General features: G+C 33.8%; 1 protein-coding gene across 2 annotated transcripts in view; it reads right to left on the bottom strand.

Moving 5' to 3' along the window:
• Window positions 1–306: 306 nt before the first annotated feature.
• The window catches only part of LOC132741315 (glycerol-3-phosphate acyltransferase 1, mitochondrial-like), a 40,749-nt gene continuing 28,645 nt past the window's right edge, over window positions 307–12,410 (bottom strand). For both annotated transcript variants that reach the window (XM_060729445.1, XM_060729443.1), the window contains exons 15-22: window positions 12,038–12,192; window positions 11,685–11,803; window positions 8,720–8,868; window positions 8,291–8,377; window positions 7,367–7,489; window positions 4,703–4,829; window positions 3,362–3,430; window positions 307–2,649 (exon numbers count right to left, since the gene is read on the bottom strand). In XM_060729445.1, coding sequence (XP_060585428.1) covers window positions 2,477–2,649; window positions 3,362–3,430; window positions 4,703–4,829; window positions 7,367–7,489; window positions 8,291–8,377; window positions 8,720–8,868; window positions 11,685–11,803; window positions 12,038–12,192 — 1,002 coding nt within the window. In that variant the 3' untranslated portion in view covers window positions 307–2,476. The remainder of the gene's footprint in view (window positions 2,650–3,361; window positions 3,431–4,702; window positions 4,830–7,366; window positions 7,490–8,290; window positions 8,378–8,719; window positions 8,869–11,684; window positions 11,804–12,037; window positions 12,193–12,410) is intronic.

Raw genomic sequence — 12,410 nt, 5'->3', positions numbered from 1 at the left:
CCTTTAAATTGCAATACAAGGTGTGTTGTTATCTTTAATGGCACATTTTGCCTCAGAAATCCATATTTTTTCCCAATTCTTTAAAAATGCGAAACATGTGTTGAATAATGTTTAAATAATGGATTTAGTGCATGTTAGATGTTTAACATCTGAAAAAAGTTGCGCTGAACATGCATGTAGTTATGTGTCGTAAAAAAAGCAAAATGTAGTATACAAAATACTAATTTACTATCATTACACTAATTACCAACAGAGCTAAAGATGCAAAAGATAGTTCATGTATATGGCAAATGATTATGCTTTTTGAATCTGTAACAAGATACCAAAAATAAACAGTTTTTGAGAAATAAAAATGACAGCATTTCTGAGACATAGTGGGCCTTTAATTGTAATCCTAAATATTTACAACATATTAGTTAGTACAACCAAATATTAATTAATTGTTGGAAGTGGGGATTTTTTTAATTTTTCAAACTTATTCCTAAATATTGTAATATAACTGAACATAAAGACAACTTTAATTTTCATAAAAACAATGTTTTTCTGTCACTTATGCATGGAATATTTGTTTGTTTGGTTTACATAGCTGCTACACAATATAGGCCATATACTGACTTTCCAGCTTTACTGGTGGAGGAAGACCTCAGGTGCCCTTCTGTACATTATTTCAGGCACAAACAGGCACAAGCATGGAAAATCTATTCTTGATATATTCCAAATAATTTGAATATCTTACATATATTGACATTTATTTTAATACAATTTAGTACAAATATGCAGTTAGTATCAAATCATTTCTTAAAAAGTTCTATAATATAAACAAAATTGAAATGATTTAAAACAAAATGCAAAAAGCAACTTGTAATGAGGCACAACCTGAAAACAAAGCCTACATTTAGTATTTCACAACTGATCTGTGAAGACAGGTTGCACTGTATTCTTTATCATAATTTACCATGTCTGTTTAATACAGAGTTTACTGTATTTATTAATTCAAGTTCAAGTAATAATTAAATGTAATCATATCAGACTCAAAGTCTATAAAACAGAGACAGAAATTCAGACTCAACCCAAAACTTTTTAATTAGTCAATTTCAAATTGTGGGTAATGTGTAACAATTAAATGGTTAAACAATATATGAGTAGAAGAGTTTCTAATAAAGTTTTACCCTTTCAATTCAATCCTTTATTCTAATTTGATTGTACCTACATAGTGTGTATATATGTTTGAAATAAGATATAGTTTAAAGCAGGCCTCTAAATTTTCATGTGAAATTTGATAATGTGTTAGAAAGTAAAATATTGTGATGTGAACAAAGAAAATAATTTTCACATTGGAAGCAGCATTTACAATCCATGTCAGTTAGCAAAGAGAGGTCAAAATATGCAAAAATAACCCTTACTGGGTTAGTAACCCAGCAGAAATATGGTGAAAAATACTGTAAAATCAGTCATTCCTTGCAGATTACATGGAAATTATTACTTTTATCTTGTTTTTTTAACCTTTTTTCGGATCTCAGTACGTTTTCTCAAATTTGATTTCCTTAAAATATTTTGGTTCATCTGGAGGTATGCAGCTTTAAACTAAATGGTTCAATTTCTCCAAACCCTAAACTAACAAAAGATATACATGTATATAACCATTCATTTTATATTAATGAGTATTTTCTCAAGTGTATATTCGGGACTTTATTTAAATATCATAATTTTAACTTTTAAATTGTAGATATTAAAAATGACTTGCCTTGGAATGATAATTTGCCTTCACAATCAATAAAGAGTCTAGCCACAGTTGGCTTCTTACTTTAATGAAAATTTGATACTGTAATCCCTAATTCATTGACCAATAAGTCCATTTAACAAAAATTTAGTAGCTATGATAGTTTCCTACTGGAAACATAGATTTGCCAAACATATTGTTTTTCAATCAAGTAAACAAAAAATACATTACAAACATCAAAAAGAGATCACAATTTACAAATCAGTATTATATTTATCATACAAATCTAAGTATATTAACTGTTTCTTCAAAAGCTGAGACAAAGCAACAAGAACAATATAAAAAAAACAGATTTCCTTCTCATTTGGGTACCCACAACCTGTATTGATCTCATAACAACCTTTATTGTTCTGGTTTTTAGGAAGAAGTGTCCTCATTCTTGAACCTTATTTTTAATAGTAAACAGTGAACCAATCAGGATTAATCAATTGTACAGAGTCGAAAATCTTAAACGTCTGCTAAGACCCTGTTTGCTATACCACTATCTGTATGTATTTGTATTCTGTAGGTATTTGTATAGTTGAAATAATTTATTTTTTCCAAAGAACATATAAACCTTGCAGGCTTTTAAGCATCTGCACTTATTAGTTGGTGTCGAAAATCTTGAATATGTTTAGTGAACAATCTTTGACTTATAAGATTCTCTGGCAGTAATATTGTCAGAGTGTCGAAATTGGATTTGTTAAAAGCACCACTTTAACCGCGCAGACTCTCCAGCATCTGTATGTATTGGTTGAGTGAGTCTCGCACATCGTACCTGCCATGAAGGTCGAGCATGCTAACTCCGCCGGCATTATAACAGTCTATGATACGAAGATCTTTAAACGATTTAACAGCACTCTTCAATGTCTCCAGGGCCGCACTTTCACCTGTTAATAATGATTTATATTACAAAATTATACAGTAATAACATCAGCAAAGAATAAACACTTTTAGTATATACAATGTTTGTAATTAATCTGATTACGTATTGACTGCTTCCTGTAGTTTTTCAAAAAATGTAAAAGTGTGACCTCTCTATAAGAAAAAGTAGGAGAATCTATTTTAAGTCTCAAAGACCTTGACCTTTACTTTGAAAAAGACCAATTACCACTCCAACCCCTTTCTTAAATTAGAACATTACTACATCAAATTTAAAAATGTTAAAAAACAAAATGCCTGCCTAGAAAACAGCAAACTGTAGAATGTATTTTTATTTGAGAGCAAGAATCAAAATGTAACACAACATTTGACAGAGTGATATATATCTGAACAGTAATATTTAACCATTAAACTATAACATTCATATAAAATTCAAGGAGATTTCAAAGACTTTTTTCCTTGACAAATTCAAGGAGTTTTCAAGGACTAACCACCAAATTCAAGGACTTTTCATGCCCTGCACAAATCCTGTTATAGACTGCAATTTAAAAACATCTTATTTTCTATTGAATGTTTTATGGAAATGTATATGCACAATTTAGACAGTGGAACATGAACAAATATTACTTGCTATGATATAATAATCATAACTCGCAAAAAAACAAAAACAAACAACAACACAACACTTCATGACATTATTGCATTATTGTGTAAACTTACCATAGCTTGCCACTCCATCAGTAACTCTTGTTTTAGCATGATTGTGTAAATTCTTCATAAAATCTCCTTCTACAATAATTGAAGGTAAAAAAGTGTTAAAACAGTTCTATAAACCAACATAAATATAAACTTAAAAACAGTCACCATTTAAAATGATGACACAATGTTTTTGAAATATCAAAATTTTCTGTCTCTTAAGAGAATTTTTGAAATATAAAATGTTTCTGTCTTTGAATTTTCAACCTTAAGCTAATGAATTTATATAAGATATTTATTTATTGATTTGGAACTACATCAATTATTTGTATAAGAGATTTTGATATAAAATTATCTACAATGTGCAACAAGTAATACAGCCTGAGCCATTGGTTAGACCAAATAAATACAATAGACTGACTTATTCTATACTGTTGACATATTAAAAATTTGAGCTGTGTCATGACAAACCAACATAGTGGGTTTGCGACCAGCATGGATCCAGACCAGCCAGCGCAGTCTGATCAGGATCCATGCTGTTCGCTATCAGTTTCTGTACTTGTAATAGGGTTTGTAAGCGAACAGCAAGGGTCCTGATCAGACTGCACGGATACACAGGCTGGTCTGGAGCCATGCTGGTCGCATACGCACTATATTGGTTTTGTCGTGACACTGCTCATATTATTTGTTCTTTGATGGGTTTTGAACCACACCAACAGATTGAGATCATAAGGAAACTTCCTTGTTTTCCTGGTTAAGTAAGACCTCAAATGCCTCTCCGTGCCTTTTTTTTTTTTTTAGCAGAAGCAGGCACCCTGTGTAGAACCGCCAACTTTGAGTCTGTTTAGTGTTAGTTGCATAGCTTCCTTACATGAAAGAATCATAAGTCCCTAGTAGGATTATTTAGTAAAGCAGTAAGGATCAATTAATGGCTGACATAGGCTGTGCTCAAGGTGGTACAGCATAGTTTATTCAGTAAAAGAAGAGTTAAGGTCTATTTTTGTCATTCTGCAAAATGTGCTTAAGGTAGTCTTACTGTAGTGCTTTCCCACCAAAAAAATTCCAACATCTGCCAATATTGTAGCAAATCGGATATTTCCGGAACGTTATTTTTTTCAAAATCTTGAGCATTAGATCATTAAAATCACTCATTTTTTATCGCTACGTTATAAACAATTAAAAATTATTGAATACCTAAGATTGTGAAAGATAATGCTCGGGCATTGACCAGATTTATTACAATATTGGCCAATGTTAAGATTTTTTTTGGCTGGAAAGCTTTGCAATAAGGCATCCTTACATGTAGGTTTTTTGCACATTTTTCAGGTTAAAAAAAAAAAGTATAATTGCAAAATTGCCACTAACCTGTCATATCTTCTTCCGTCATTGAGCTTATATTGTGACCAGTGATGAGGTAAGCCTCGAAAAATGGAGCCAATATCGAGTGGAAAAATTTCAGCTTTCCTTTACAATCTTCATGCTCTAAGTTTACCTATTAAGTAAAACATTTAGTGCTGTCATGCCTATGATTATATTCTTTATGTAATTTCATTTCTTACAGGATGACATTTGTATCAACTGGACGTTATATAATTATACATAACAAAACTTCTTGATCTATGTCAGTGGTCCCACCATCATGTATTTTCAACTATCATGTTTTTAACAAATGAGCCGCGTCATGACAAAACCAACATAGTGCGTTTTGCTGTTCCCTATCAGTTTCTCTATTTGTAATAGGGTTAGTAAGCGAACAGCATGGATCCTGATCAGACTGCGCGGACGTGCTGGCTGGTCTGGATCCATGCTGGTCACAAACCCATTATGTTGGTTTTGTCATGGCACGGCTCAAATTGTGATTACTTATTGCTTTGTTTACTACAAGAACGTAATGCATTTCATCATGTTATGTTTTAATTGAAATAAACATAACATTAAACAAGAGGGCCATGATGGCCCTGAGGTCGCTCACCTGTATATAGCCCCCCCCATAAGAAGATGTTTCATGCTAAACATCTAAGCTCTAGCTCATTGGGCTTTTTAAAAGAAGATATTTTAAGTTTTTACTTATAATACACATATACATGACACCCCTGGGGTGGGGCCAGTTTTGACCCCAGGGCTTTTATTTGAACAAACTTTGAAGACACTTGCTAGAAGATGTTTCATGCTTAATATCTAAACTCTAGCTATTTGGGTTTTTTCAAAGAAGATTTTAAGTTTTTGCTATACTATAAGGAAAATCAATGACCCCCGGGGCGGGGCCAATTTTGACCCCCAGGCTTTTTTTTGAACAAACTTTGTAGACACTCACTAGAAGATGTTTCATGCTTAATATCTAAACTCTAGCTATTTGGTTTTTTTCAAAGAAATTTTTTTAAAGTTTTTGCTATACACATATAAGGAAAATCAATGACCCCCTGGGAGGGGCCAATTTTGACCCCAGGGCTTTTATTTGAACAAACTTGGTAAACACCTATTAGAACATGTTTGATGCTAAATATCTTAGCTCTAGCTCTTTGAGTTCTTTAAAAGAAGATTTTTTAAGTTTTTACTATATGCATATAGGGAAAATCAATGACCCCCTGGGGCGGGGCCAATTTTAACCCCAGGGCTTTTATTTGAACAAACTTGGTAGACACTCATAAGAAGATGTTTCATCTTAAACATCTAAGCTCTAGCTCATTGGGCTTTTTTAAAGAAGATTTTTTTAAGTGTTTACTATACACATATAGTTAAAAACAATGACACCCCTGGGCGCGGGGCCAGTTTTGACCCCAGGGCTTTTATTTGAACAAACTTTGTAGACACTTACTAGAAGATGTTTCATGCTTAATATCTTAACTCTAGCTATTTGGGTTTCTTCAAAGAAGATTTTTTTAAGTTTTTGCTATACACATATAAGGAAAATCAATGACCCCCGGGGCGGGTCCAATTTTGACCCCAGGGCTTTTATTTGAACAAACTTGGTAGACACCTATTATAACATGTTTGATGCCAAATATCTTAGCTCTAGCTCTTTGAGTTCTTTAAAAGAAGATTTTTTAAGTTTTTACTATATGCATATAGGGAAAATCAATGACCCCCTGGGAGGGGCCAATTTTGACCCCAGGGCTTTTATTTGAACAAACTTGGTAGACACTCATTAGAACATATTTCATGCAAAATATCTTAGCTCTAGCTTTTTGGGTTCTTTAAAAGAAGATTTTTTAAGTTTTTACTATATGCATACTGGGAAAATCAATGACCCCCTGGGGCGGGGCCAATTTTGACCCCAGGGCTTTTATTTGAACAAACTTGGTAGACACTCACTAGAAGATGTTTCATGCCAAATATCTAAGCTCTAGCTCTTAGGGTTTTTTAAAAGAAGATATTTAAAGTTTTTTCTTTCGGTTGCCATGGCAACCAGAGTTCTGCATGGAATTAAATTCTTTGAACAATTTTTAAAGGTGACCACCAAAGGAACATTCCTGTGAAGTTTGGATGAAATTGGCCTAGTGGTTTATGAGGAGATGTCATTTAAAGTAAAAGTTTACGGCACGACGGACGCCGGACGGACGACGGACGGACGCCGGACGAAAAGCGATCACAAAAGCTCACCCTGTCACTTTGTGACAGGTGAGCTAAAATTTATGTCAAACCATGGAATATAAATAGGTGTGAAAATATAAATTACTAGCCGCTCCTGAAAAGCAACATAGTCAATTCAAAATTGGTACATTTTAAATTGCTGAAATATTGGAGAAATGCTGAAAACTTCATCTTAAAAACTTTCATACGATTGGTCGAATATCAGGAAATCTCAAAAAGAATGTAAGCTAATAACATTCAATGACTTCTTAAAATATATTTCAGCTTAGTGAGGTCATCGCTTACTCTAAGTCTAAATGCATTTTTAAAGTTCTAAAATATACAATTGAACTTCTTTGCATAAAAATATTTTGTTAAGCCTATTTTTCGCTAGTATAAGAATGTGACTAAGCTATACACAAACAATGATGTAAAAACAACAAGTAAATAATAACTTACTCGTAACATCTGTTCTGGTTGATAGTAATCTTCCTCATCATCATCGCCGTCTGCCCACGACAAACTGGCCGACAATCTTGTTGCCCACTGACGATCATGTACATTCTCATATGTATCATACTGCTGTAAACATTTTAATTTACTTGTATAAAAAAAACTATAAAATATGTAAAAATATTCTGACCAAAACAGCAAATATTAATGAAAACAACCATTTTTTTATGTTATTCTTTTAGTTGATACAGATTTATTTTAATTTGATCATGTTGGAAGCTATAAGGTTATTGAAATACTCTCGAATCAGTTCCTAGAACCAACCAGTACTAAGTAATGAAAATTATGTTTCTTGCTCAAGAGAACAATGGCTTGCCCCTGACAGAGTTTGAGCAAACTTTAGATTACTAGTCTGCTGTGTTAATCATTTGGCCATGTCGAAACTATAATAATATACAAGTATCATTCTTTTAATCTTTTAGTTTAATTATATGCAACATCTGCTATTCTAAGGTTATACAGCTTCTTTTCAAGACTTTCAAATGCAGGAAAAAAATCCAAAGCCCATCTTATTGATTATGTTAAGGATCATTTCTGTAAGATTTATTACAATCAGTTCTGTGATTGAGGGAGAAATGTAGGTTAAAGTTTATTGTCTATTCATAGCTATGGTGAACTCCCCTACTAGTAGTAGTCAGGGTATAAAAATATTACTTGCAATGTCATATAACACAAGCTACAGTGTCTTATAAATAATCACGTAGGTTTACTGCCTTTGTGATTATATCTCCGAGCGTCTGAACTCAAATTGTACATTTGGTTTTCAGAAGTTTCACACTGTACAAGATTATACAATACAACAACACACTCAAAATTGTTATTTATTCACAAATTGACACATAATTAGTGTAACAACTAAAACTAGCTTACATCTTGATGGTCATCAATCTTGAGAAGCTCGGACGTGACTAGAGAATCTAACGTATCAGCGAGTACCTCTTCTAACATTGTACATGGCTGTGAAATACATCATGCAAAATACAGCATCATTAAAGCTGCAGGCTCCCAGTTACAAATATATTATATATGTAATAATATAAAACACATTCAGGTGCTTCATGTGGACTTTTGGTACCTTAGGAAAGCATGAATTACTTTACTTGTTTACCAGAAAATAACTTTTATATTAAAAAATAATATATAAATTAAAAAAAATATGTATTCTCTAAATAAACATAAAAATTAGCTTGAATCATAAGGTATACTTTGAAGGAAAACTTTCCATTTTCTTATCAAAAAAGATTTGCAATGTAATTTTTCAAGAATGAACATTTATTGTTCTCAAAAAGTTTATCTTACCGGTACAGCAATAAACTCATATTCCAGCAGGGTAGACAACTGGACAGCTGTTTCTAGGATTTCCTCCCTTGACATAAGAATTATCTCCCCTGGTGTTGATGTTTCCAGGGTTGTGAGACTGATGTCACTTAGATATATCACAGAACTTACTGTAATATAAAACACGAAAATTAACCCTGACCATGCCTAAATTTGCATAATGGACTGATCCTTCTGTGAAAATGGAATAGCTCATTATTAATATTAGGGAGTTTCATATAAATATTCTATAAAAAACATGCAATGCATAGATCCCTGACCTGTCTTATTCTAATAGTGGATACAATAAAAATTTCACCACAACATATTCGTTAACAAAGAGCACATGTCAATGTTTGTGGTTAAATCCATTGTTATTCAAATAAAAGGTCAGAGTAGAGATCTATAAATAGACTGCAGAGAAATGAAGAGTTTTATGACTCCATTACATATTACAAAGAAAACACTAAACTGGCATTCCAACATTGGTTTAAGAACTTCTTAAATTGTAAGAAAATGACAAACAAGAGCTGTCACCCAAAGGTTTCTTAAGCATGCAGATATTATGAAAAGAAAAGAGAATGAAAGTAACTAATTTCAAAATATAAGTGTGACCTTGACCTTTAAGAAGGGTCCTGGGCGAGACAAAATGTTGTAATGAGATAGACATCTGTGCCAAGTTATTTCAACATCCCTCAATGCATGACAAAGATACAGTCTGAATACGATTGTTGTGTAAATGGGGACAGACGGACATAAGCCTTAGCCGCGACACTTTGTCCTGATGTGGTAGACATTTGTGTCAAGTTATTTTAAAATCCTTCCATGCAGGACAAAGTTACAGTCCGGACATGAATGTGTATCTTCAAACTCTTCTCGAGAGAATGAGTACCTTCAAACTATAAGTGTGACCTTGACCTTGAAGGTAGGGACATGGGTCTTTGTCGCGACATGTCGTCTTGATGTGGTAGACATTTATGCCTAGTTATTTTAAAATCCTTCTATGCATGACAAAGTTACAGCCCGGACACGATTGTGTGTACCTATTAATTCTAATTGTGATAATGTGAAACTTCAAAATGTTAGTGTGACCTTGACCTTTGAGGTAGGGACGTAATTCTTGGACGCGACACATCGTCTTGATGTGGTAGACATTTATGCCTAGTTATTTTAAAATCATTTGGTGCATGACAAAGTTACAGTCCGGACACGAATGTGTGTACCTCTTTACGTTAATTGCGATAAAATGATAACATGATGTGGTTCTTGAACGCTACACATCGTCTTAATGTAGTAGACATTTGTGCCAAGTTAATTCAAAATCCCTCAATGTATGACATAGTTACAGTCCAGACACGAATGAAGTGGGGACGCACAGACGGATGGACGGTGCGATTTAATATGCCTCCCTTCAGGGGTATATAATCAAACAAGAGGGCCATGATGGCTCTGAGGTCGCTCACCTGTATATAGGCCCCCCCAACCCCCCCCCCCCCCCCCAACGTTGCAGAGCCAATTTAACCCAAGGGCTTTTATTTGCACAAACTTGGTAGACACCCATAAGAAGATCTTTCATGCTAAAATTTTAAGCTCTAGCTCATTGGGCTTTTTAAAAGAAGATTTTTTTGAAGTTTTTTACTATACACATATAGTTAAAAAACAATGACACCCCTGGGGCCGGGCCAGTTTTGACCCCAGGGCTTTTATTTGAACAAACTTTGTAGACACTTACTAGAAGATGTTTCATGCTTAATATCTAAACTCTAGCTATTTGGGTTTTTTCAAAGAAGCTTTAAAGTTTTTGCTAAACACATATAAAGAAAATCAATGACCCCCGGGGCGGGGCCAATTTTGACCCCTGGGCTTGTTTTTGAAACAAACTTGGTAGACACCTATTAGAACATGTTTGATGCTCAATATCTTAGCCATAGCTCTTTGAGTTCTTTAAAAGAAGATTTTTTAAGTTTTTACTATATGCATATAGGGAAAATCAATGACCCCCCGGGCGGGGCCAATTTTCACCCCAGGGCTTTTATTTGAACAAACTTGATAGACACCCATTAGAACATGTTTCATGCTAAATATCTAAGCTCTAGCTCTTTGGGTTCTTTAAAAGAAGATTTTTTAAGTTTTTACTATATGCATATAGGGAAAATCAATGACCCCCGGGGCGGGGCCAATTTTGACCCCAGGGCTTTTATTTGATCAAACTTGGTAGACACTCACTAGAAGATGTTTCATGCCAAATATCTAAGCTCTAGCTCTTTGAGTTCTTTAAAAGAAGATTTTTTAAGTTTTTACTATATGCATATAGGGAAAATTCAATGACCCCCAGGGCGGGGCCAATTCTCACCCCAGGGCTTTTATTTGAACAAACTTGGTAGACACCCATTAGAACATGTTTCATGCTAAATATCTTAGCTCTAGCTCTTTGGGTTCTTTAAAAGAAGATTTTTTAAGTTTTTACTATATGCATATAGGAAAATCAATGACCCCCCGGGGCGGGGCCAATTTTGACCACAGGGCTTTTATTTGAACAAACTTGGTAGACACTCACTAGAAGATGTTTCATGCCAAATATCTAAGCTCTAGCTCTTATGGTTTTTTAAAAGAAGATATTTAAAGTTTTTTCTTTCGGTTGCCATGGCAACCAGAGTTTTGCATGGAATTAAATTCTTTGAACAATTTTTAAAGGTGACCACCAAAGGAACATTCCTGTGAAGTTTGGATGAAATTGGCTTAGTGGTTTATGAGGAGATGTCATTTAAAGTAAAAGTTTACGGACGGACGGACGGACGACGGACGGACGGACGGACGCCGGACGAAAAGCGATCACAAAAGCTCACCCTGTCACTTTGTGACAGGTGAGCTAAAAATAAAGAATTAAAAAAAACAAAAACAAAAACAAAACCAAACAAAACAGAAAAACAACAAGAACAAACCATACCAACAATGCTCTCCAATAAGAAGACGGAAATAACATTGTTACTATAGTAACTGAGGGCAAACACTGACGGTATATCTATAGCTGGAACCACTTCCTTTTCCCCCTTTTCTCCATCCGTTCTGAAATACAGGAGTTTATATTTCATTATCAAAATGTCTGCCTTTTGAAATCTAAATTATAAAATTCATTTTGTTTTTTTGTTTATAAGTGTGGAGATTATTTTCTATATAATTTAAATCAACACTAATTTACATCTCACAAGTTTGAAATGAAATCCGACAAAATAAATTTTCTTGAATTAACAAGCAAAATATTTGAAAAAAAAGGAGAAAATATCAAGCTTTCAATCCTACCTCCAATTAACGAGACTAGGTCCTAGAAGGGACAAGGAATAACACACTATATCTCTATTGCTTGATGACGGTGAGAACCCCAAATCTCGCTTCCGTACCAATACTTCCTCCCTAATCCACACAAAATCTCTCACCAGTGTGTCCAATGATGTTCCCTGCACACAAAACAAAACATTTAATAAACCTGCAAAAATACTGTACAATCCTTCAAAACTACGGAAAAAAAAACCAGTCAAACAGACAACATACAAACAAGATTCTGGATAAAATGGGAACTTTTCCAATTTACAAATGGAATAATTATAAAATGGGAACTTTTTACGAATGGAATAATTTATAAAATGGGAACTTTTCAAATTAACAAAGGGGAAAA

This window comes from Ruditapes philippinarum, unplaced genomic scaffold, assembly GCF_026571515.1.
Source record: "Ruditapes philippinarum isolate M1 unplaced genomic scaffold, ASM2657151v2 ctg1458_1_1_1_1, whole genome shotgun sequence".
In the NCBI taxonomy this organism is placed as follows: domain Eukaryota; kingdom Metazoa; phylum Mollusca; class Bivalvia; order Venerida; family Veneridae; genus Ruditapes; species Ruditapes philippinarum.
This window is presented reverse-complemented; position numbering and strand designations above follow the sequence as displayed.